Genomic DNA, 27,256 nt, shown 5'->3' with positions numbered 1-27,256 from the left:
TGCCTATTTGAAACACAATAGGCTGTGTTACCGGTTTACTAGCATGTATTTAAAAGTGTAAGTCAAATAACAAAACCTTTTCTTTCCTTGTTTATGGAAAATGCAGAGTGGTAGAATACTTTAGTATAGCTGTATGTTATTCATATAGGAAATAAATTAGACTTTTAATGTCACAGTAGGTTTTCTGAGTGGGCTTTTATCACTTTTTGTGCCTTTTCTTTGCTGTTGGCTTTCAGTATAGATTTGAGAGTTTGGCATCTGACCAATTTAAACAAACCCTATAGACCAACAGGGCTTTGCTCTGAGTTGTAAATCAGCTGCGCAGGAATGGCCATTGGCTCATTAGTTAGGGGAGGAAGGGGATAAAGGGTTGAAGTGCATATTTCTCAATAACTTTCTGTAGCTTTTTATTGAATTTCTCTTGTGTTTTTAGTATCAGTGTGTTTCTAGGAACTAAATCACGTTTGTATCTGTTGTGAACCAGTTAACCTTTATCAGAACTGATGCACCAGCTGCCAGAGCACGAAGGAACCGTGCTTCCCCTCATATCTATTACAAATACAGTTTATTAACATTATGGGATAATTCAAATGGTTTTTAGTCTCAAGGAACTGTGAGTAATAAAAAAAAATGAAAATAAAAAATAAAATAAATGAGGCAGTATTGCACATTTGGCTCAAGGATATCTTTGTGCCTCATGTCGTGACAGGTTACATTTTAAAAATGTGTTATGATGGTCTAATGTATAAGCCATTTTTTTAGAAAGGATTTGGCTTTCAGATCTAAATCATGTCTGTATTCAGCTGTACAGCTATCGCATATGCTGTGATTTGAGTGTTCTGTTGCATGTTAGTGGGCACAAACACACATTTCTTGGAGTGGACTCACTTCGCACGGTGTCTCTCTTCCTTAAATACCACTCTACACAATTGCCTATTTGCCTATGACTACAGTTACTAATGCCCATTGATCCTGACCCATTAACTGCATAATACACCACGATGTGAATGGCCATGGTTTAGTCCACCCAAAAAAAGCTAAATATAGCAATGTGTTTTCAGAATAAGGCCAACAGAGACTATTGCACTAGCAGTTGAAAACGTGTAAACTCTGTATTGGCTGATAAAGGCTAAATAAAACCAAACCCTGAAATATGTTCCTGTAGTATTGAAAGTAAAAAAAATTGAAAGTGAAACTAAAGTTTTCAGTTTGTGTTTCATTTGTGTCAGTGTCGCTTTTTTTTCTTTTCACAGAAATGAAAATGCTTATATACTATGTCATTTATCTCTCTCCATGCAGAATATCCATGAGCTCCGATTTCCCGCACTACAATTCCAGGATGCCAAATATAGGGTTCCAGAACCTTCCCCTTAACATCTACATTGTGGTGTTTGGGACAGCCATCTTTGTCTTCATCCTCAGCCTCCTCTTCTGCTGCTACTTAATAAGGTAAGACCAACACACCCTTAGCTTTGGATTTTAGCTTTGTTTTGAATTTTTCTTGTGTTTGATATTGCTTTGCTGTGTGATTTTTGTGGCAATAAGTGTCATACAGGGGTCTCTTTGGTTAGGCAGCATCGGCTATTTACTGGGTGCAACAAGTCATTAATCTAGTGGTTTTACAACACAAGTTTTCATCACCTCACCTTTTGACACCTCGACAAATATAACAACACTGAAAAATAATTTACACATTCAATTTAAAATGCAAATTCCTGCAAGCTCAACTTTTTAAATGTACATTTTAAACTTTATTCAGAAAGGGCTTTGTGTAACCTGACTTAGAAGACAGATGGTTTTGAACATACTGTACCTCTAGCAGTACCACTACTTGTGAGACTTGAACATTATAATGAGAACTGAATGCTGAGACTGCCATTATGCAACACATCCTTGTACATTTCAGGTCACTTTGGCTCATTAATTATTTGTTCAAAAGTGCCCTTGTGTGCTACTTCACTGTGGCTGTATCCTTATTGCTTAATACTATTGGCACTATTATATCTAGTAATCTAAAAAAAGCACTACCATAAAGCATATCTGCACGCTGAATTTGTTATGTTCCTAAAATGCAAAACAGTATCTTATAATTATGTAGTTTCTGTCCAACAAACTGTATGGCACTTGTCACAATTGCTCCTAGTTGAGGCTGAATTAATTAATCTTTTTTTTTTTTTCCCCTTTTAGAAATATGTGGTTTTGTATTGCTAATCGTTATTTCACACAAGGGCAAAATGTTTCAACAGCACAGTTTGGAGAAGGTAGCTATGATACTACAATTGGTGAATGTATCATCCGAATTGATAGGAAAAACAGTAATATTATGCTGAGATCCAAAGATGCTTGGCTACATTATTATGATCATGGCACTTGGCGTCAAAGAAACTGGTTATAACCATTTTTAATTTATTAAATTTGCATTTGGATGTTTAAATCTCTTTGTAACCATAAATATTCCTTGTTAAAGCTCCCATTTTAAGGGTTTAGCCATGAGTGTGATCCAGCAATTATTTCTCATTAAGGAAAAGTGGAGGTGGTTACAAGTCATTCCCCCCCCTTTTAACCCCACTGGTGTAATCAAATTGTCCTGGCTGCTGTTGCTGCAGGGATTTTCTCCTGCCAGCGACCAACTGAAAATAAATAATCTCCAACATTTTTTATCTAAGACAGTGAGAAGCAGCAGTTCCCAACAAAATTCACCCCACGTCACCCTGTCATATCCTATCTTGCAGGGCAAATGGTAAGTAGGTTAACAACTCATTTGTTCCACCAACTCCTTATCTAACTTTAAAGAGATACTTTATGACTTTGATGCAGTACCATGATTCAATACTGAAAGTCAAGATTGTCGGGTTTAATCAGTAAAGGCAAAAAGAGCAAATTTTTGCTCCATAAAAGGCGTCTAAAGATGCAGTCTCCCAAAGGACTGGCCCAAAATGACTTGGATTATATGCACTCATGAATATACATATACTTCCTTTACAAATATGTTATGTCCACAGCTTAGTTAAACCTCAAAGGCCACCATAAAGGGGGAACTCTTATGGTTTCTGTGCAGTAAGCATCGTTGCTCTTGTTTACACTGGCAGGTGGATGAAGGGAACAAGGAATTTACGGTAGAGTTGACATGTGACGGGTCATTATTCCAACAAAGATAAACATTGACACATAGTTAGACACATAGTTTGACACAGGGCAGACTCTTGCAGAAATACTCAACCACCTCTTATCAGTGAGTCTTCACTCCACACACATATATGTGAAATATGCAATGCAGTGTATATATAGCAAGTATTTCCTGAGCATGGGGTGTTTGTGAAAGTAAGGGACAGGAGGCCTGGCATGCTGAAGTCATGAGCGTGGCCTAAAGGTTTATAAATGTGCAGTGTGAAGGAACCTACATCAGTCTATAAGTTGGTTAACCCATGCACTTTGTAACATTTATATTTAGTGCTCATGAATGTTCAGTGAAGTGACATACCACAAGGTAGTCCAGACCATTTGGACATTCTTGACAATAATGATGTCTGACACATATTTTACATTTTGAATTGCCCGTTGACTGCACTCAATGATAATGATAGCTTTGAGTGAAAAGTCAATCTGGATACCAATTTTTCATCGAGTTATTCTCGTTGCCCACTTTGACATTGTACTTGGCCATTGAGCAACTCCAGTCAGTTACCCACGACCCCCTCACACATGACCAGTTGTCCCCTACCCTTGGGAGTATCTGCACCTTTTCCTGCTGACCTCTTTCAAAATGTCAGTTTCTCTCCTAGACTGTGCTGCTTGTTTTACAGATCCCTCTCACTCTGCTGCGAGAGGTTAAGGTTACTTGTAATGGAGGTAAATCTTACAAACCTATGAATTTCTCCTATCTCTCTTGTTTTCTTGCTTTTTTTCTACATATTTTTTATTCTTATTCTCAGTACCTACATTCTTTTTCTTGTCCAGTGCTCTTACTGTCCTCTCCTTGTTCACTGAGTTGTTTTATTTGTGCTCATTAACAAGAGCAATGTTTATTAAGAGTTAAACATTGGTTGAATCTGTGGGTACAATCCTTTTGTACCTGGAGTTTTGCAAGCCTGTTTAAAGTGCCTCGACAACCTGCAGTAATACCTTTAATGTCTGATCCAATGTATTTTGGGTGTTTTGTTTTTTAGGAATGATATCTGTTAATATGTAACTTAGCTTACTATTGCATGACTAAGCAAACCATATTTAACAGAGTTCAGTAAGGTACCATTTTCACTCCTTTCTGTAATTGGTTAAACAAATTAATATTTATTCAGTCAGTAGTCTCATGATTTGTGTCACCTGATGTATGCCCGAGGCAGAAACATCTCTTAAACGCATGCACTTATGCAGAACATGCACAACCCAAATGTTTTTATTAAGAATGTGCACTGCTCTGCCTTTGTTTTTCTCTTTTTGAAATACATCATTCGTAAAATATAGAAGCCAGATGTATGCCAAATTATTACTATATTCAGTATGAAGTTGCTTTGTATTTCTAACATCCATTCGATACCGCAATGATACACTAGAATAGACTGATGTCAGAAGGCAAGTATTTAATGAGGAAATTACTTCCATGTTTGTCATTTTTCTCTCTTTTTTTCCAGGATGTATGATTACTTTGTCTCTATTAAATGCAGTCAGTTGGAGAAGGTCACTTCCTAATCAAAAAGATGTTTTGTCTTTACGTCTCCCCAGGTTACGGCATCAGGCGCACAAAGAGCTATATGCATACAAACAAGTAAGCACTCCACTGACACACACACACACACACACACACACACACACACACACACACACACACACACACACACACACACACACACTCACTCACTCCAAATTAAATCATATACGAGCTACTGTCAAGCAGAAATGTGTCAGAGTATTAGTACTTGTGCAGAGAAGATCCTAAATATCCGGTCAGCTGGCGCAGGAATTCATTTACTGACTCTTCTGGCAGCTGCAGGTATTTCAAGGGGTTTCCTGCTCAATGGATCTAGCCCATTTCAAAGTATTTAAAGGTTTTTGGTGAGGGTACTAAAAATGATGAATTTAAATTGAGCTGAAGGAAATCAAGTAAGGTTCACAGTGAGCTGGAGTGTGTCAGCAAAGTATAGCCTGCAAAGCTAGTGAGAGGGAAGGATGGAGGGCATAAACATAACTCTTGTGTCCTTCAATTATGTAATACCAACATGCAAAAACACCCGAACATGTCAGAGTTAAACACATGCACACAGACGCGCACACACACACACTAGCACAGTAGATGCTATGGTGACCATTAACTCTGTAATTTGTCACCCTACTTATCTTAATACTTGCCAGCTAAAAACATACATTTGTCCAGCTTCTTTGTGGGTTATGTAAGGCTACCAAGCTCATATAGTAAACACACACAGGCCCACACACGTTTGTGTACATGCATTTAGTATAAAACAGAAACTATATTACAATACATATTTTATTTGTGTCAGTCTGACTGGTAAATGTTTCATCACACACTCATTAGCTGTTAAGTATTTCATTGTATTTACACAGGAACAGGTTACTCTTAATGTAACACATTGTTAGTGCCAACCAGTGACTAATCTTTTCTCATCTCTTATTATGCCTCTCAGGTCATTCAAAAGGAAAAAGTCAAAGAGCTAAATTTGCATGAGGTAAGCACCCATCTTCTTTGTTCAGTTATTATCAGTTGATGACCCTTTAATACCAAACATTGCTCCCCATAAACAACCAGGACTATCCAGTGGGCAGAACATTCTGTAATGTAACCTGACAAGTACACATTGTACTGTTATATCAGCTAATTCAGTCATCTGCTACTTAATTTTATCAACGCTTCTGCCACAGTATCTTCCATTTACTTAGGTCATCCTTTTAACTTAAACCCCATATTTTGCCATTGATCGATTTGAAATAAAGGGCTAGGGTCCAGGACTCTGAAGGTCCAATTTATGCTGTCATTATGAACATAAATGTCCTCAGTTCCAAATGGTACAAACTCCTGTTGGGTAATGCAGGGTTTAATGTTTATGTTGTTTTTTTCCACTTTTCCAGTCAGGCAAGAGTGTCAGAAACCTTCTTGCCCAAAGTCAAGTTTTACTTGCCCCAATACAAATTGTTTTATTTATTTGCCCTTTTTTAGGTAACAACAAAGACACTCTTAGCTGCCATGCAAGTGAGATATCTTGTTATGGCACTTTTTTCAGAAACTTGACGTGCCTTGAAAAAAGACCCCTTTTTTTAACCGCCTTTCACTCAGGATTGCAGCAAACTGCACTATTCATAGTTGAAGTTTTGCCCTATTGAACCTCCCATCTCCAGGATAATTTAAGTGCTTGCTCCTCAGCTCATAAACTTTACTACCATTTTTTTCCGAGTGCCCAATCAATACTGCACAACAGCTGTACAACAAAGATGAGAAAGAAGTACGTTTCATTCTTGTGTATCCCTTCCGGCAAGTGAGTTGCTAGATTTGTTAGCCCAAAGTGGCAGTTCTTATGTTGAGCCCTTGGTAATGTGTCAGGACACACAGTAATGTTTGCAGTTGGATTGAACACTTTTGAATTTTGTTTGTGCTTGTGTTTTTGACAGTTTTCTGGATATGTCTTGTTTGGCAACAGCGATGACACATTGTATATTATTTAACATTCAGTACGTCTGTCTTGACACACTGTCATGTGAAAGCTAGCACTTTGTGGTTAAGTCATGAGTGCTCTCCCTGGCATTATTATTACGTAATGCTGTATGTCATCTCAGCCTGGTTGGAAAATTACAACCAACAGTAAGTGTGTAAAGCAGCAGCACTGGCTTTGCAGTAGTAGTCCCCAGCCAGGAACACTATCCCTTTAACAGTGTAGTGCAAATGAAATGTTAATAATAGCATCTTCATGTGTGCTTTGACACAGAGCTAAACACAGTTTCTTGACATCAGTGTTGGAATTTCCCACTGTTCCATCAGGGCTCAGGCTTTTATTGTTTTTTTTATCAGAAACTGCGAGAAAGCATCAGAAGTTATCATGTGATTTGAAGGCTGTGACAACCAAGCTGTATTTGTTTAAGGACAAAAATATACACCCACACACTAGCCTGGGTGGATGACCCAGTTTTAAATGCTCCCACGCCAAAGGATCACCCTGGAGACAAAAGCATAGACTGAGTTGCAAGGATTCAATATCAGCATTTTAAAGGAATATCTAGAGTAGGAGTGCTAATATGGGATTAGTTTACTGGACAAGTCATGTTCAGGTTTGATTGATGTGTAACTTGAGCAGTTTCCTTTCTGTAGTATGGCTTTGACCCGTATCTCCATTTAGCGGTCCCAGATGTAAAGAATTCATGTCATACAATATGGAATGAAAGTAAAGCTACGGTATGCTGCTGAACTTTTGAAGATTAACATTATGCAACACCTACTGTATCAAATTGCGGTTACACACAAATGTACGTGTGTGTCGTGTGCAGTGGGTGCTAAAACAACCTCCCCCAGCCCTCTAGTAACCAAGTAAAATCTATCGTTTATAGGATGACATTGGTGCCTACCTGATTCTGTGGGTGAGATTGTGGTGTGTCTTACTAAATGTTTGTGCTTACAATCTAATATTGCATTCCAAAACAAACAAGGCTGCGATTCCACTACACATTAACTAATTACACTTAATAATTTCAGTATCTATTACACTTAACAAAGTTTCAAGGAAAAGAAAAAGAGTGCGAGAATTACGTAAAATGACATCTAAATCTCATTTTACCATAAAGCACTATGTAAATGTGGTTAGTAAAGTCTGTAATCAACCACACTTGCTTTATATTCTCCAGTTATTTGTGCAATCCTCATTTTAATACAATTACATATAGCATAGAATTGCACTTAATTGATTTGGCACAAGTTGTTGGTGTGAAGCTCCCTGCAGTGGCCCTGGTGTAGGATTTCTTTGATTAGCCTCAAACCTTCTATGACATACTGCTTTGTTTAAGAATCACATTTTAGGTTATGTTTCACAAGAATAATGGGTAGGATTGTATCCCGTTGTTTTATTTTTCTATCCATATGGGCTAGAGGGGATCATTTTATACTTTTATGTTAATAGAATCATATCTGGCATTATAAAGTTCAGTGTAACCGTTGACGTTTTCATTTTGATAATGTAACTGGTTCCATGTTGACAGTGTTTTTGGTATTAAATTAAATCGAAGGCCTGTTAATATTTATGCATTAATATAGTTAGGAAATTGGTAACAGCCATATCTCTGCTGTATATTGACATTAGTCCCTACTTTAAATATTTGTTTTTAAATTGATGGTTGTGGAAAGTTTATTGCTTGTTTTTTATTGTTTTTTGTCCATGTGTGAATGTCATAGTACCAATATGGTTTTATGTGTAGAGCATTGTGTGTTTTGCCACCTGGATTTGAATGTTTTTAAGGTGACTGTAAATTAGTGACCAGAATCTAAAGTTATTGCAGATTCCAAACTTTTAATGAGCAGGTGGAAAGACAAAAATGGAAGTAAATAGATGCAGATCTATAGATGTAGACAATTAGAAGCACTTGTTAATAGTTATTTACACAACAGAAAGTGGTTCCAAAAAAGTGGGTGATAATGGTAAAAAAAAAAAAGTGGTGCAGGAGATAAGAAAACAAGGGCAACATGTCCTCATCACTAGAAATCTAGAAAGAGAGGTCTAAATACCCACTTAAATTAACTAGTGCCTATTCTGGCCACAAATTGCTTCTGAGGATTATTCTGAGCCTTCGTCCTTCTCCTCTTTTCACTGTTGCTTGGCTCTCTCAGATCAAGCTTTTTTTAAATCGTACATTAATTTGTAACCTAATATTTGTTAAGTAACTCATTTGTACCACATATTTTGTCGTTGACATGGGCAATATATTGATTTGTCTTCAGCACAATCATAAACCTTGAAGCACATCAGTTTGGACGGGCGTAGGTTAATGGGGTTTTCTCTGAAATCCATGATCTGGTAATGTTTTTCCACAAAATGAAGTCCATATGTTTTGCATAGAATTTGTAACTAAAACTTATAGGATTTATTCACTTAATGGGGAGAAAGAGGTTCTGTCAAAAGTTGGCGAAGGGTGCCAGATCCCGACTGTGAGTGTGACACCATGAACAAGGCATTAAAGAGAAGAAAAACATCGATCTGTTCACAAATAAAGAGAACAAAGCAGACATCTTAACAGAGAATTGTTCTGTGTCCAAGAAACATCAGGAGAGAGAGAGCTAAGATCCCCCGTGCTGTTCTTTTCATCCTTCCTTGTCCATCCACCCCCCATATAGCTGAGAAAAAGAGAATCTGTGTGGCTGAAGGAGTAATAGTTGCAGGATTAGACAGTGTGCCAAATTAAAACCCTCTTTCATGAAACAGTTACCCACTGGTTGTATGAAGTTTGATGATGGGAATTCTATGTGTCTGTGACATTTGTGCATATTTTTCCTTTTGATTTGCTACAAGCAACCCCCATCCTATCCATTAGCACTTCCTTATTCAGAAGTTGTCCTATACTCTTGTCTATTGTCAGACTCTACAGTTATCATCCTTGTCGAGCACCATGGTGGAGTGAGTCCACTATTGCAGTTACAGTTGGTAATGATGCATTTGACAGAACGCTCTTGATATATGTTATATTATTGTTGACTTGTGTTTGGTAAAGACAAGTGAAATGTATGTGAAAGGGGCGGAGGTGTGTCACCAGCTATGTGAGTGTCAGTATCAGACTCAGAAGTGAAGAGGAAGTTGAGTTTAAAGACTATGGTGTCTGAATTTACCAGTGGATTTAAGCCAGTCCTCATCTGTGGTCAGTAGCCCTGGATTGTGACTGCAAAACATATGATTGTAATTACATGCTGCCCAAATGAGATTTGAGTGAAGTCTGGCAACTGCTTGGAGGATAACCTCTATTTTTTTGCATAAAAAGGAGAAAGTTGAGGTGGTTCTGCCTTTTATGAGATTATGGTGTCTCTTGGGCACCTATTATAGATTCCTGTGGATTTACAGTACATAACAGGTACCTCTAAATAGTAGGAGACACTAGGCAGACTGAGAACAGGCTGGAGGGATTATATATCTCATCTGGTCTGGGCACACCCTGGGATCCTCCAGGAAGGCAAGTACAGAATTTGACTGAAAAAGTTCAAGTTAATATTTAGATTTACAATGAATTACCATGTCACACACAACCAACAGTTAGCTAATGCTAGCTAGCAGGTCGTCATCTGTTAGTGTCCTGCCTGTTGAACACGTGTGTGTGTGTGTGTGTGTGTGTGTGTGTGTGTGTGTGTGTGTGTGTGTGTGTGTGTGTGTGTGTGTAAAACAAATACAGAAAAAGACAAACAACCCCAGGATTGCCTCAGTGACCCTTAAAGATCATAAACTTATTGTCCGTTAGTAAAATAGGTTTATGTACTCATTTTCCTGTCCACTATGATGCTTTGATGTGGGTCTGCTTATATATCAGTAAATGTGTTACAAATCTTTCAGTCTTTGCAGTCTCATATCTTAGAAACAAAACTTGAAAAAAGTTGGTTCTCAATCACAGTGATCTCTGGCAGTTTTTTTGAAAAAACAAAACATTGTCACTAATGGTTGCCTCCGGCAACCGGCTGAACAAGTCCCCAGTGTGAGTTAAGTCAGAGTTATATAACAGAACATAGTTGGTCAGTTCTCTGTTGTTTGTGTCAAATGTTTTGCAGATGTTGGCCAAAGTTGTCTTTTTCCATGGGTTTCTGACCTCTGACATTTGAATAGTTTGTTTCCAATCTGCCAACGCAAAGCTCAGATTAAGAATGAAAGAACCAAACACCAGAGAACAACCAACAAATTCAAAGTTGTTGCATTGCCTTCCTCGGAAAATATCTCTAACTTCCCCCTCTGCTTTTCAGATATGTGCCGTGTGCTTGGAGGAGTTTAAACAGAAAGACGAGCTGGGGATTTGTCCATGCAAACATGCCTTTCATAGGAAGTAAGTATTAGGGTTTTGTTGACATTCATGGACACACACACACACACACACACACACACACACATACATACAGAGTCAAGGACACATGGATAGTACAGATTTCCTTTACAAAGTAGTACATTTCCATGCCTGCTCTTAAGCATATTAACCCACAGTGAATAGATGTAAACAAATATATTTAAAACCAAAAAGAGAGACAATATTCTCAGAGACCAAGTTTGAAGTCGTTCCAGTGCACGTTAATCACCTGACAAAGTTCATAAGCATATATTTTTGTACACACAACTATAGCCAAGTGTGTGTGAAGTGAAGGACATGATGGATTGCTTGAGCCAACTCTATCCCACACTTCCCCCCCTTGCCCTGACCATTTCAACTGAGTTGTTTATATCAGCATGACACCTCCCTTGGCCTAGTTTTTTCCCCCAGTGGCCACCACTCACTGAATTCACTGTATAAACACCCCTTTTAGTGTGTGTGTGTGTGTGTGTGTGTGTGTGTGTGTGTGTGTGTGTGTGTGTGTGTGTGTGTGTGTGTGTGTAAAATTGTGTTGTTTTACAGAGGAAACTAACATTCCAAGCAGACCACAACCAAAAACATTTAGTGGTGAAGAGCATGCTATCTTCTTATAAACATAACATTTTAAATCCGTAAACTGCCAAAATCAGGGTAAAAACATTACATGCATGAATAATATAAGGTCCACTTTTAATGCTCATATCAAGTTATTGCTGACAACCCGAAGTGTCAGTTTATTTGATGAACTTCCAACAACAGCCACATTACTGATGTTTTTGATGAGCTAAATTAATTAGAAAATAACAGATAATACTATTATACATTATATAATGGCAAAATATGATTCTTTACAAGCAGGCACAAGTCTTGACACATATAGAGTCTCCAATAGGGACTTTGAATAGGCTTACATTTTCTGTACGCCTTCACTTGCCTTAACCATAAGCTCACTGCTTTTTCTGACTTCCAGGTGCCTCATTAAGTGGTTGGAGGTGAGGAAAGTGTGCCCGCTGTGCAACATGCCTGTCTTGCAGCTCGCCCAGCAGGCTGGCAGCACGGATCCCCCTGTGCCAATACAGCAGCCTCTGCCCGGGATCGAGAACCTGGTGTAGCGGGCTCAAACCCTCTCTCACAGTACACTACAGTCACACATCCCATCACTCATACTCTCACCTGTACAGGTACACTTTGGTATGAGTCTGTGGACAGACCGGAGAAACTGGAGTTACTGCGCAGATACTCATAAAAAAAAACGCAAATCTGCACCTCTCTTATCCATGCATTGGTTCACAAAAAGGATTTCCTGATATCAGTTCTGACTGATAATCAACTGTTTTCATGTTTTTCTTTTCGCGGACAATGAAGAAGAGTTGATGTAGAAGAAGTTTTGTTCTTGGCCAAGACGTGGTCGATAACTTTTTCACAACCAAAGCACTTTTTCTGGGGACACCAGCTAAAGACCAGGAGAAAAAAAAAAAAAAAAAAAAAAGCCAAGAACTACAATACACTAAAATATAAATTGTTTTGTTTTTTAACAAGCACTTTACGAGAAGTCGAACTTTAATTGCTTGTGATCGTAGTAGCAAGGTCATGTTTTATATTTTATCATTAACTATTATTTCTATGTACAGTACAAAGCAAATGGGTTTTCATTTTTAATTAGTAAACTTTGATTTCTAAACAAAAAAAAAAGTATCTCAAAGGGACAACAATACCTATGTTGGTAGATGTCAGGAAATTTGGACAATGCACACACACACACACACACAAGAAATTAAGCTCAAAGCAACCTCGAGACTTTATGTCTGACTAAATGTGAAAGGTTTGAATGTGTTGAAACCCAGAATCTTTCACACTAAGCCTATAGAATTTGTTCCCTCATCATCTGTTTGTCATTCATTACAATGTGACTGTTGTTAATATATTTTATTATTATTCTGTCAGTACAGGAAGTTGATAGTGAACAAATTATATTTTCATTAAAGGAATTTACCAGGTAACATCCTATATATATATATATACACGAGTGCTGTTAGACAAGCGCAGGCTATATATATATTACCCCAAACATTAAACAATTCAGGATCTCTCCAACAGAAAATCCGACTAACTACTTCAACTACTGTGATTATCTAAACCAGTATTAGTGTATATAAACTGGTGCTTTATTTATGGAGCTGTTTTACAGAACAAACACCAGTAACAAGGCAATATTAAACAAAAGATCTACAATATGTAACATAAATGTTCCAGTTTTATTTTGCTCTCCTGCTGCATCATTTTATTTTATTGAAGCCGAGCTGTGTGAATGTTACAGTGGCTTGCTTCACAACACAAAGCAACAACAGTCATGGTGATTTATCTTAAACTAGCGTCACATATCCTGCTAGAAAATGATTGATAATTCAGTATAGTAGGATACCAGGATGAAGCAGTTCCAGTTATTTTTAGTATTTTTTGTACCCCAATAGATAATTTGTATTTATTTTTTAATTTATTATAATTTCTTGGTACAGCTGCATTGATCAAACAAGTTAGCGGACTGACACCTGCATCAGAATCACTGCCCTCATCATATCATCAACATATCTTTGCTCAAGATACACATTACTTTGTAAAACACACACGCATGCACCCAGGGAGGGGCTTGAGCCCCCGGCCTGGACTGCCAGAGAGTCAGTGGTCAGCAGGTTGTAATGAAGCAGCATTTTCATTCACACACATACACACACACACACACATACATACAGACAGGGTTACTGCTTTTTGACAGCAGTATTCTGGTGCTTTCGCCTCTCTCCCCCTTTCTGTACGGTACAGGGGTGCTTTTTGTTTTGTGCCACACATACAGTAACTCCGAGCCCTGCCGGCTTTTGTGGTCATTTTTTTTGTCCTCGTCCCTTGTTAGCTGCATTTGGTGAATGTGTTGTGGGTAAATGTGCTGATCTCAAATGGTGGCTTAAAAAAAGCTGTGCTTCAGAGTAAAATAAGATGGTGATTGTCTTTCACCTTGGATATTGTCAAATGATAATCAGACAATTATCTTTAAAGGTGCAATTCATGATCCAAATATACACAATTAGACAACATTTAAATCAGATTTTACAATGTGTCATTGGCTGTAAAAAGCTTCTTCACATGTTTAATGTTTTGCTGATGGAAAAATAAACTAAACAGGCATATATTTTGAATTCTAATTAAGAAACAAAATCCATTTTCCAACAAACTCAAATAAAAAAAATTAGAACAAAAAATACTGATTATGTTTTTAAAAACACATTTCCAATTTGACTAAATTCACCACAGACTGTCATGGGCATGGAGTTACACAGTTCCCAACACATGGGTGGTTTTTAAAAAGTGGCAATGCATTTAACCTTCTATAACTGGAAAGCATTGTTATTCTGATCTCTATGGTTTGAACGTTTCATCTCGTTTGAATGTCTGCCCACACCCCACAGGTGTGACCTTTGTGGTTGGGTCAGAGCACGCAGCAAGGTGAAAATGTCAGCAGTTAGATGAGTGCAAAAGCAGGCTTTCTCTATCCAGTGTGTAGCCCATTAGTCAGTTGTTCCATGCACTTAATAAAGTCCAGTCCTCTGACATTAATGCAGCACTATGTCACCACTAATGAGAAACTAATAACATTTTTAAAATGTCTCAATCTCAATGTTGTCCACATTAGCCTTAATTGAACAAAAAATGCCACAATTAGAAAAACAAACAAGGGCTGTGTTAATTGGTAATCTTACAGCCTCTTCAGTCTACAGTTTATCAATAATTTTTATTGCCTGGCCTGTCAGTAAAGAGGTTGTGGTTTTACGTTGAGGAAAAGATGCAACATAACTTCTTCAGTATGTTGTGTGATGTACAGTATTTGGTACCTTTTTGCTTCTTTGGTTCTGAAGAGGCTGCGATTGTTTCATTGAACTTGTATCTTACTGCAAATGCTACAGTATGAGAACCAACTTTTCCTTCATAGCATTATCCCCAAAACTTCACTACATAAACTATACCACGGCTAGTACTTCTGCCACTGTCCCAGACAGACGACATATTTTGTAGCTCAGCGCTAATAACATATTAAGTCTTAAAGCTTTGTTCCTGCTAACGGTGTCGTCTCAGAATGTAAGGTTTACGAGAGGCAGCAAAGAATATGATGAGATTTAATGTGAAAGCATGCTATTTTGCATAGTGAAGTTGCCACTGATATCACAAATGTTAAATGTATGTAGACAGTAGTATCAGTAGTGTTGTATTTATACATAAGGTGCACAAATAATGCTCCTGAATATAAACTAAATGGCAGCTGAACACTTCTGCCATTTGGCCATCTTAAGTGTTGTGTTCGATTGTAAACACTTTTAGCCTTTCCACCTGAACTTTCCCGTTTCCTTCCTGTGTGCCGTCCTATTCCCACTGAAAACAAAGTGCCAACCCAAAATGAGCTGTTGAGTCAAAGTGTCAGCCAATCAGAAAGAAGTTCCTACATTAAGAAAAGAAAATACATGGGTGTGAGTCTCTTGTCAGTTTATGGCCAAAAAATAATGGAAACTGAGCCAGTCATGAATATATAAATAAATAGCTTCCTGCCATTTAAATCACCATTGCCGTCAGTGCTGCTTCTGAGTAACTCCATTATAAATACACAAGACACAATCTTAGATGAAATATGAGTCAGATGATGATGTCAGAAACACCTTTTAACATAAAAAAATGAGTAGAAAGCATCTGAATGATGGCAACAGAATACCATTTAAGTGATGGTCCCCTCAGTGTTCTGGCAGAATATGACTGTTTTATTAAAAAAACTAAAATAGAAAAATGTAGTACACACTTCCTCTGTAGAAGAGGGTTTCATCATATTTCCATGGTTGGTTTTAGCGACCAGACCATTTAGGATTTTTAATCTCTATCACTGCCTCCCCTAAAGTAAACTATCTTCTTGTCTGTATGGTGTGTTATTTATTCCTCTGTAGCTCTCGTAATGCCCTCCCAACTCACACATCACTCCCCTCCCACCTTTACCAGTGTACATGAACACCCTCCCCCATCTACACACCCCTTTTTGTTAACACTGATTATGTTTGTGGACTCTCACAGACATTGTAAAACTAAGAATTCTGCAGCAGAATATTTTTGGAGACAATTGCTGTACAGTATTTGTAAGCTCTATTTTTGTATATTGCTATTTTGGAGAAAATAATATGCATTTTTTTTTTCTTTTCTTGTTTTTGCTAATTTCATGTTTATTCATTTTAAGAAAATATTGCATGTGACTGACTTGAACTGTAAATAAAATTTCCAAGTTTTGGAAAAGAATGAAGTGTTTTTCTTTGTATACACAGTCCACATGTCTTTCAGCAAAATAAAAAAAAGTCTACCCTGAATATGTGAAAGCTATGTAATGATTTAGATAGACAACATTTGATGTAAAAATGTTATTGTATATTTCTATCTCACAGTTACATGAGTAAGAGTGTAATAATTGTGGTCCAGATTCACTTATTGACTGATAAGAGATATGCTCAGTGGTTTAATGAATATCTTGCACTTTGACTTTATTCAAAACTGATAGCTTGAATGTTGTCATATTGACCACAGACTAATTCAAATATTGTGTAATACCACCACCGTGGTTAAATAGCATTAGTTACTTGCTCAGCTCAGTTCTATATTGAATATAATGTGAAAGTGGATCAGCTTCATGAAAAGAACAATATTGACACAACAGGGACATCTAGAGGGGATATATTATAATTGAAGTCAATAGATAAACTAGTGTTGAAACATAGAGTATTTAGTATTTATACCTATAATGTTGGATTCATAATGGACACAAACAAAAGATCAAAACCAACACAGTAGAACAAAAGATATTTTATTCCATGCATTCTCCTTCTTTGCTTGTCGCCTACATTACCCACAATGCAGCAGTTACAGGTGTTGTGCAAGTACCAAGCAGCTAATGTAGTCACAAGCAGAGAGGGGGGAGAAGTCTGGTAAACTCACTTGTTTTCTTTCACATCCCCACATTTGTTTCATTTTCAAACTCTTCAGCCTCAAGTGGTGATTAAGGTCTTTATACAACTTTTCTCACATGCAGTAGTTCTCCCCCAGAATAGGTGCTAAATGGAAAACATAAAACAGCCTTTTCATTTCTGTTGGCTGTTGGCACTCAGTGTCACACGAGGAGGAGGCCCTGGTACTGAACCTGTTCAGGTAGATGCACACCCTGATTCCTGTGACTGCAGGTCTGAGGTCGCAACTATGAAGTCCACAATATGCCAGTTTTACCCTGGTTTTACCTTATGTGCTCTTTGTTAAAACAGACTTTAAAGCTGGCAGTCTGGATGTATAAGAGGTTACCAGGGTATCCCAAACCTTTTTAATGTCAAGGACCCCCACAATAGATGCACATTAGAGCACGGACCCCCAGTTTGAGAGGATTTGTCTTAAGCCATTCCCTCTACTGTATATATGATATCAACATTATAAAGTATTTAATGCATTAACTGTTTTTCCCAATGCACTAATGTGACATCAATGTGTGACTGACCCAGGACACAAAACACCCCCCGCAAGTTCACCTAAAACAATGAGTGCCTTAAAGCATATCTTGCATTGTTGGCTAATCTTGTGGCCTTGTCTTGCAGAGAGGCTCTTTGTGTGAGAATCTAGCTTCCCATGATTCACCCCCCCCCCAGTTATAGTGAGCTAGGAACACAGTACACATTCCTAAATAAATGTGAGCTTAATTAAATTACCCGAAACTAATTGACACACAGCAAACATCAGGACTACTGTTTGGTTTCTGGGACTCCAGTCAGAGTATCTTAAAGTATCTCCTAAATTCATGTGTCATCATATAACCACATTTTTTTTTTTTTTTTTATGTCTTCACTAATTTTTTTAACGTGGGTGAGGCCTGTATATTAAACAGTACGACAACTAGTCTCATTCTCAACCTGTCATTTTGATGTTTTGATGTCCGGTCACACACCCTGCGACCTGCATTAAGGTCATTAATCAGAACTTTCTGTCACTTTCTGATTAACTGAATTGACATTAGAAGGAAGTATACATATATATGTAATTCCTTCTAATGTGTATATACATATATATAAATATATATAAAACAGAGACTTTGCAGGCAGGATGGGCCGTATATTTAAGTCCAGAACACCATTTTAAAAGTTATTTTCTGGAGTCCTTATCAACTTATTTTTTTGCTTCTTGTATTTAGACAAAAAATAACAAATAATTAATTAATAAACAAATTAATTGATATCTTAAAAACTCCAAATCATGGCCTTCAGATAAAAGTTGATTATTTACTTCATATGAATTACATATAGAATATTTCTTTTTTTTCTATATTTTTTTGGGCTTTTATTGGCTTTATTATAGTGACAGCTGAAGATAGACAGGAAAGGGGGGCAGAGAGAGGGGATGACACGCAGCAAAGGACCGCAGGTCGGATTCGAACCGCGGGCCGTTGCAGCAAGGACTCAGCCTCGGTGCGCCCATGTCATAACATTTCAAGGAAAACTGATCACTTCATAAAGTAATTTGAGAAAACAGTTCAAAAACTTTAACCAAGCTAAAAAGTTTAGGGGAAAAATACCTGTGAACTGTGCAGAAGAAGCCTTGAAAACCAGCTGCCAAATGTTTTATGACAATAACTTTAAAGCCGGTGACAATAAAAAGACACAAACCTAGATCTTCTGAGTCCCACCAACCTTTTATTATAACATTTTAACACACTGGATCATCTAGATTTTTGAAACCCATCAACAGGAGTGCTTCATAACACGATTATAAGGTTATATATTTGAACATAAATTACATTCTGAGTGGGTAACAGTGACTGTATTGTGTAAAAATAGATAAAGGCAACACAACCAAGTTACACAGTAAAGAGGAGCTTGTAGAGAAAAATAGTGAAGTAACACACAACCAGACTGCTCATGTACATAATCCCAGCCTGTGCAGCGGGAGCAGTGTTGGTGGTTGTGGCGTTTGTCGTGGCTGCGACGGTCGTAGCTGCCACGGTCGTGGCTGCGACGGTCGTGGCTCCCGCCGTCGTGGCTGCGACCGTCGTGGCTGCGGCCGTCGTAGCTGCCGCCGTCGTGGCTGCGACGGTCGTGGCTGCGACGGTCGTGGCTGCGGCAGTCGTAGCTGCCGCCGTCGTGGCTGCGACGGTCGTGGCTGCGGCCGTCGTAGCTGCCGCCGTCGTGGCTGCGGCCGTCGTGGCTGCGACCGTCGTGGCTGCGACGGTCGTGGCTGGTGCAGTTGTTGTTACCTGACCATTTGCTGATGCTGTTAAGCAATAAATAAAACATCAGTATAAGAGAGGACTGTATCCCTTTTCCAAAAAATTGCAACACACCGTGACAGGAGAAACAGGTTTTACTCACCGATGATCAGGAGCTGTATCAGAATCACCAGAAGCATTTTAAATCTGTTACATCTAAAAGAAAAAATTCAAATGTTTTTTTGTGTTTTCTTAATTGATTTAGTAAACAATTCCTGCCACTTAACAAGTAAAGAGTAAATAAGTCTCTCAGAGATTTCTAACAAATATAATATAAAACAAACAAAAAATTGTGAAAATACATGAATAACACATTTTATACATAATAATGCCATAAAATCAGTAAGCCATTTTCTGCACAATTACTCTAAAAGATAGAAAAAGATTGTACTTACAAAGCTTCTCTGGATTGTACTCTTATAAAAAGCTGACTTGAGCTGTCCCTCTCTTCCCTCATACGTGCACCTTTAACATAAACTCTGTGTTCGTCACTGTCTTTATATGGTGAATGACAGACATGAAAAATGATGTAAAAGACACCAGCTTTGAGTATGTTTGAAGGATGATCATTCCTTCAACACCGGTCACTGCAGTTTAACAAGTTGCTTTGTTTATTCGCACATTTTAAAGGACGTCACGTTATTCTACTGCAACTGAAAGAATTTATTAAGCAAACAGGTGGATGAACTGAAGGAGTTGCCTTGCCGTGTGACACAAAGGCTGCAGTGTGTATACATTTGTGAGTTATTTGTGCATAGGCTGCTTATGCAGTACTTTAACAATGAATGTGTCATGTAAAGCCCATGGAATGAAAATAAAGCTGGGGAAAAAGCAGGGTGTCTTTTGTGTGCAACCTGCTCTCCAGATTTACTCAGCTATTTTAGGTGCAACATACAATACAAAGTATTTTGACTGAAACCACATCTCGTGATGCATTAATTTATGCTGCGTTAAAAAGTTATGTGTCACAATCAATACCAGTATGTTGCTGGAGGTCAACTACTGAGGCAAGTAGTAAGCAAAATGGCCAATATCTGTCCTCTAATGTCATGTTTCAGTTGGTGTCAAAATGCCTCATTTCATTTGCTAAATAACAGAAGTCACATTGCACTCCATGTGAACCACTTCTTACCAATACTAACTCACTAATAAAGTTGGTATTAGTTCGTAGAGTCCCCATATTCTATTGTTTAATGTGGATGTCAACACTTGACCTTTGCTGAACAGCAGCCACTGTGGTCACATGGTAATTATAGGATAATGGAATATAATTTATTTATAGTGAGGTACAGTGTGTTTACTTCTTTTTTGTGTGATGTGCTAAAATGTAGTGTATCTGTAGAACAAGTATAAAAGAGTCATGAAGCCAGGACCTGACTCAGTAGTGTCATTTACACAGTAATATACACTCATTTGTTTATTGGGTTCACCCAGATAAAACTAATGCCGCCTAATACAACTTTCCTACAATAAATCCTACCTTCATACATGTTGTAGTGTTCAGTTTTTGCTGCTACTATGATGATGCTTTATATTGTGTTATATGGACAGGTGTTTCTGTTATTTTGTCCATCCCATTCATATCTCTGCAATCTAATAGTTTTAGCTAGGTATACCTAATAAACTATAATCTTTAGTTTGCTAAACTTTAGCTAAAAGCATCATAAACTCGATCAAAGTTGTGTTTTATTTCTTATGAATTATTTTTTAATTTGTAAAAGGAATATTGTATGAATATTTATTTTTTCAATAGTTACGTGGTCCTCAATTGAATCTAGTAGTCATTGTTTACTTTTAAATCCAATGTTCTGGAGTACAGTGAGAGTGTTTACTGCCCTTTGTCTGCACTGTATACTGTGAACTTGTCGGTAGCCAAAGCAGTCACCTGTCAGCCTCTTGCGTAACGCTTTGAAAAATAAACAATGTGACCTTCCACACACTCACATAAAAATGCCTCAAACAGATTATTGTCTTGATTAATCAATAAGTTGTTTAGTTGCCCATTATAATATCCTAATAGCCCAAGTCGACACCTTCATAAAAGAGAAGGAAAAGCATTGAATATTTGAGAAGCTGGTGAACAGTGAATATTTGTCATATTTGGATGAAAAATTAAAAAAATTGGCTGTTGATTAATTTATCTAGCTTAGTGAATATTAACTTGTCAGGTTACTTTTTTTAACATACAACCGCAACAACTAGGGATCCAAGGATCCAAATAACAGTTCAAGAAGCTTAAAGTTACAGGGACTCCTCCAGTTTAGTACATTCTTACACATTTATTCATAACAGGTCAGACAGTGCGAAGCTAGAAAGAAAATGCTACTACTCTACTACCATCAAATGACATATGAACCAGTATCTATATATGGATCTGCAATTACCCAATATCGACCGATATATATCGCCCTGACCAATTTATCAGTTGGGTTTTACAGAAAAACTACATCATCATTTAAAGGCTGTACTCTTGATTGAATATAATAATTTTTACACTTATTAAACGTAAGCTGATTAATGGGGTGGGATCCCCTGTGGACATGTATTAGACAAATAGTCTGCTTAAGTAATAATGTGTGTCTGACATGTTTTTTCTGCAAAGAATTTATAATTTCCGCATTAAAATCCTTAAAAAGACTTCTCCCTCTACCTGTTCAAATGTTTATCTATATTTTCCTGCTAGACACAAGATGGCTCCTAGTTCACTGTGAACTCCATTCTCAGTGTATTGTGTATTGGTAAGTTGTATAAGCTGACCAGGGTTGACTATGGTAAACTATTTGTGAGGTTACAAATCACGCTCGTAGGGCCATCAGACAGTCAGTGAGCACAAAGAAACTTCCCACTTTAAGCAGATGACACCATCCTTTTTGTGTCGAACTCTACATCATTCTGAACAGTGACGCTCAAACATCCAACGGCAGGAACAAGAAAAACATATTTTTGAGTGGAGGGAGACTTTAAGAATATACCCTGAAGACAAAAGCAGCATCACTCTAATTTTTCTTCTGCATTTTACTGGTTTTGTTGGCACTATTTATTAAGTGTACACTCTGCTCTGAGCACCTCAAGTTAACAATGGAGACGCACATATTTCACTTATCAATGGTACATACCTGAAATTCAGCATGCCATCACTGTACCGTTTCTTAACCTGTGTGCCCCTTTCCCAGCCATCAATTAGTGTCACAATTTCATGAACAGTAAAAATGTTTGATTTTATTATATGTTTTTATTTCATATAAAATCCTGTAAGTAAAAAGTTTTTCACGTGATTATTTACAGGCACACAGGCTCTTAAGAGAATAAAACAGGACAATAAGCAAATTAATAATATCTATATAATGCAAAAAAATAAAATAAAAAAAAGCAGTCCTGACCAGCAGCAAGCACAACAGCAAACCTTCCCACAGGGGCGTGTTTGCTGTATTTCAGACATCCAAATATAAGACATGAAGGCAAAGTACTGAACAGATGCATGTTTATTATCTTACAGTCTTTAGGTGAGATCTTGGTCCACCTTATTACTTTTTTGCGTTTTGGCTTTTACATTTTGCTTCTGTGACTTCTGCAGCAGAGCCAGTGTGTCTCTCTTCTCAATTTTCCTTAGTTGTTTCTTCTTCATCCTCTTGATCTTTGCTGTGTTTTTGATCTGTGATACAAATGAGACAGAGGAATATAAATTGGGCTCAAATCACCAAAAAGAAAGAAATGTGTGTGCTTATGTTGCTAATTATCAACTTTCTTTTCAGTTGGTTGCCTTTTTATTGCACAAATTCAATTCTGAATCATAACTTTATTGCAACTCTAATGTGTTAGAAAACAGATTTAAAAAAATTATCTTGTGTAACTAAAAAGATATTAAAATATATATACATTTCAGATATTTCTATATATGCACAATCACAAATAAAACGAAAAAAAGTTTAATATACTTAGCTGTGTTCCACTGTTTCTAAAATGTATAATTTTGTTTAAAAATAATAATTTAGAATTATTAATTTAGAAAACAGAATTGTCATATTTAAACAATGTTTTATAGAGCCTTGCATTACACTTTTTTTAAAGAACAGGTGTGTTGATTTAGCGGCATCTAGTGGTGAAGTTGCAGATAACCATTTCAACCCAGCACAGCACCCTAAAGCCTGATTTATACTGACAGCGTAGCCTTGTACCCTACACTGTAGCACGACATCCACCTCCTTAGAAATTTAACTAGATGTCGCGCTGACGCAAACTGCAACAACTGTGATTGGGCTGCTTGGTGTGCGTGTGTGAATTGTTTGAGAATGGGAAACAACTCATGCAAAACCCAGATGAGTGAATGTTTGAGAATCCCTCTTCAAACATACACGTGTCCTCATACACGCAGAGACAAACGCTGCACAACATGCTTTTGTCTGTCCCCTTGTCCTTTCGTTTCATGGGCAAATGAAACGAGGAAAACACAAGACTGGTTAAGGAGAGAGTTTCGGTTCCTGTCAAAACTCAACACAGCAGCATAGGAACCCCACCACCATCTCGCGTTTTGGCGGTGTCGTTAGCAGTAAACGCTCATTACAGTGTAGGCTCCACGTACAACTCTAAATCAGCCTCAATCGTGTAGGCAGAAGCTGGGCCCATCATTAGTTTAGGGGCCATAACGTCTGTGGACGGCTCTCACAAAAGACACGCGGTCAAAGTCAAACTGTGGCCACGTCTGTACCATGACTCCGACTTAAATGGGTTGAACAAAAAGCATGCTGTGTTTGAACAAATTGTGGTTACAGTGACGGTATAACATGAATTGGAAACGGTGTGTGACGTGGTGTTCAGCCCTTTTCGTCTGGACAGCAACAGTTTACGTACCACTTGCACAATCTCTGCTTTGCGTTCGTTCTCTGCACGACGTTTCAAGTTGTCTTCTCTCCTTTTTCTCTTTTCCTATAAAGCCAGAAAATTATTATTATTCTTTTTTTTTTTTTTTTTTAATCAATGAAAATTCACAATTCCTTTAACATTACAAGAGTTAAACCATCAGAGATATAAGCTCTACCTCTTTCTGTTTGGCTTTCTCATCTTTAAGCTGCACAGAATACTGTTTCAACTGATCCTTCTCCCGCTTGGCCTGCATCTTCTTTTCCCACGAAGAGCACAACGGTTTATCTCTCACCATTGCTGAGAACCTATGAGACACAATCACATATAGGAGGTTCAGAGATAATACAAGACACATTCCAACAGTATATCTCATGCATAAAGTTTCCCATATAGTGGAGATACACCAAACATTTTCAATTCCAATGCTGAGAAAATGTCGGTTTTTATAATTTTTATGTCAAGAACATAATTCCAGGACTGCTGACGTAGAGAAGAGCTGAGTTTTTGATGGGAATTGGTCATGTCATAAAAATCCATCTTGCAATACATGAAAGATTAGATATTTGCTGTCATTACCCAAAGTAATGAGGTTTGATATTCAACCGTAATGTATACTTCAACAGCAATGTAACAGATGAATGACTTTATTATCTGAAGAAGCAGAATTTAATACTTAAGGTCAACGTAATGTTTCTCTCTCTCTCTCTGAATATGTAAAATTAAGTTGTGTGTCCATATTACTATTTTCTAAAAAACAGGTTATTGCCTGAAGCTGAGAAGGATACAGTTAATACATAGAGGCCTGTTGGTTGAGATGAAAACCTGCCTAATGGTTACTGTACATACTGCCAGCGGTTAAAGTATTCAAACAATATACTTAAGTAAAAGTGGCATACTAGACTACAAAACTACTCAATTACAAGTAAAAGTCAAAACTTTACTTTAGTAAAAACTATTAGCAACTAAATGTAGAATTAAAAGTAAACATTATGTAGACTGTTATATTGTTGGATCATTATTACTGATGTGTTGATATGGAAATGGTACTTAAATCCAGTGGTGTAGTGCAGAGTATCCACAAATATACACGGTGTAAACCGACTTACTGTTCAGTCAGCACTGGGTACACCCACTTCTAAATCCTCTCTTATGTGCATCATTTAATAGTGTTCTGCAAGCTGAATGTTTTTACTAGGATGGGGAAGGCATCACATTGTTGTGCAAGTTTCATGAGTGAATGGAGAAGGGAATACCTCACTCATAGTGCATAAATATGTAGTGGTCTCACCCATCTGTGGGCCAGATGAATACTATTGGCCCTTTATTGGGTGAATTGAATATGCAAGAGTAGTTTTACATGTCACTGTCGCTTTATATAAACAGGCACCACTACTTCTGAGAGGTAACTAATGTAATAATAAGGTAATTAAAGTTGTAAATGAAATAACAAATAATAATATATATAAAAAATAGCCAATGTTTCTCTCTGAAATGTAAAAGTGTACAATAGAATAATGAGAATACTCGACAGTACTCAAGAAAATCACAAGTACCTAAAAACTGTAGTTAAGTAAATGTATGTAGTTCCACTATCACACTGATCACCTCTGCTTGTTGCGGTCCTTCCACACTCTCCCAGATTTGGGTTTTCCCAGCGGAACCAGCGGAACCACCGGCTTCGGTTTTCCACTCGACTCCACTCGAGGCTTCTTCTTTGGGATGGTGTCGGTACTCGCGGGTACGGTTTCAGCTGGTGCGGGCTCGGACTGATGGAGGTCTCCGCTCCCGTTGACCTCGGCTCTGTCTGTATCTGCCGCAGCCGCCGTGTGCACCGGGTCTGCGGACACGCTGAGCGTCTCCTCGGGCAGACTCTCGGGTCTCCGCTCCGTCACCTCCGTATTTTTCTCTTCCTCCGCCGGCAGCTCCCGGAGGACGGACCTCCTCGTCCTCCGGGTGGGAGTCCTCACCGGGGCTTCCGAGTCCAGCAATGCGGCAGGAGTGCGAACTTTTCGGCCGCTGCGAGTTCGTCTGGTCTCCGGCGGCGGTTCCTGGATCTCCTCCTCCCCGTGTCCCACTTCAGCACCCGTCTTTTCTTCTGACATAGCTTTCTGTCTCTTTGACATGTTTTCTAATAAAACTACCAACACCACATTACATGTATCACTGATAAACTTGCTTACCCACGTGTGCTCACGCCAGCGTTGTGTACGTTGCTTTACATCCGCTTCTGTGGCGGATGGTAAACAACGTGGGGGCGCACTACCGCCGCCCCCTGGTCTGGAGGGAGAACTGCACGTTTAAATGCTTCTTCATCTTCTTTTTCTTATTTTACCGCAGTTGGCATCCAGCTTTTTGGTGCATTACCGCCATCTTCTGTTCCGGAGTGTGAGTCAAAAAATAGATTTATAATCTAAATCCCTATAAAAGCAACAAAAGAACCAGACAAACACACACGCAACCTAAGCTATACGTTTGTCTATCATATCCTGTAGAAACCCCCTGTATCCCTTTCAAAGGCCAACAAGATGAACTCACCCATGCTCAGTGATGTGACTTCCTGCACCCCTAATTCTCCCATTTTGTCTCTCATCACCTCTCTCTCTGTCCCATACCTCTTACAACTCAGAACTACATGTTCCACCGACTCCTCTTCCTGACATCCCTCACGCAACCCTGTCTGATGTTTCCCTACTATTTTCAGTGTTTTTTTTTTCAAGTGCACAGTGCCCCAATCTTAACCTTGCCATCATTATTTCCTCTCTCCTGTTCCCATTGCGTACCCAAGTTTCTTTAACACTCTTTTGAATGTTATAAAGATGCTTCCCTTCCCCCTCTCTGTCCCATCTTATTTTTTTGTGTTTGTTTTGTTTTTTGTCCCAGATTATTTGTTAAACTTCTACCTTGCTGATAGTTATTAGCATTTTTATTTCTCCTTCCTTTAATGCCGCCTGTTCGTCAATTCTCTCATTTCCCGTCAAACCTACATGTGTCAAAGTCAATATGAGCAGCAAAAGAGATTAAAAACAAGAAAAACTAAAATAAAACTAAAATGAAATA

General features: G+C 38.1%; 3 protein-coding genes across 5 annotated transcripts in view; 1 reads left to right on the top strand and 2 right to left on the bottom strand.

The window, feature by feature from the left end:
- rnf24 (ring finger protein 24) overlaps positions 1 to 16,344 on the top strand; it is a 37,395-nt gene extending 21,051 nt beyond the window's left edge. For all 3 annotated transcript variants that reach the window (XM_051384456.1, XM_051384457.1, XM_051384455.1), the window contains exons 2-6: positions 1,300 to 1,449; positions 4,720 to 4,762; positions 5,640 to 5,681; positions 10,925 to 11,004; positions 11,993 to 16,344. In XM_051384456.1, coding sequence (XP_051240416.1) covers positions 1,307 to 1,449; positions 4,720 to 4,762; positions 5,640 to 5,681; positions 10,925 to 11,004; positions 11,993 to 12,134 — 450 coding nt within the window. In that variant the 5' untranslated portion in view covers positions 1,300 to 1,306 and the 3' untranslated portion in view covers positions 12,135 to 16,344. The remainder of the gene's footprint in view (positions 1 to 1,299; positions 1,450 to 4,719; positions 4,763 to 5,639; positions 5,682 to 10,924; positions 11,005 to 11,992) is intronic.
- A 2,403-nt stretch (positions 16,345 to 18,747) lies between these two features.
- On the bottom strand, positions 18,748 to 19,873 carry LOC127354619 (mucin-19-like). The gene is made up of 3 exons (XM_051384635.1): positions 19,735 to 19,873; positions 19,443 to 19,495; positions 18,748 to 19,344 (listed from the first exon to the last, which is right to left on the bottom strand). The coding sequence occupies exons 1-3, from the start codon at positions 19,794 to 19,796 to the stop codon at positions 18,932 to 18,934; spliced, it is 528 nt and encodes a 175-aa protein (XP_051240595.1). The 5' UTR covers positions 19,797 to 19,873; the 3' UTR covers positions 18,748 to 18,931.
- A 2,930-nt stretch (positions 19,874 to 22,803) lies between these two features.
- Positions 22,804 to 26,455, bottom strand: ccdc86 (coiled-coil domain containing 86). The gene is made up of 4 exons (XM_051385480.1): positions 25,805 to 26,455; positions 24,375 to 24,504; positions 24,188 to 24,262; positions 22,804 to 22,991 (listed from the first exon to the last, which is right to left on the bottom strand). The coding sequence occupies exons 1-4, from the start codon at positions 26,320 to 26,322 to the stop codon at positions 22,839 to 22,841; spliced, it is 876 nt and encodes a 291-aa protein (XP_051241440.1). The 5' UTR covers positions 26,323 to 26,455; the 3' UTR covers positions 22,804 to 22,838.
- Positions 26,456 to 27,256: the final 801 nt, after the last annotated feature.

This window comes from Dicentrarchus labrax, unplaced genomic scaffold, assembly GCF_905237075.1.
Source record: "Dicentrarchus labrax unplaced genomic scaffold, dlabrax2021, whole genome shotgun sequence".
Lineage (NCBI taxonomy): Eukaryota > Metazoa > Chordata > Actinopteri > Moronidae > Dicentrarchus > Dicentrarchus labrax.
This window is presented reverse-complemented; position numbering and strand designations above follow the sequence as displayed.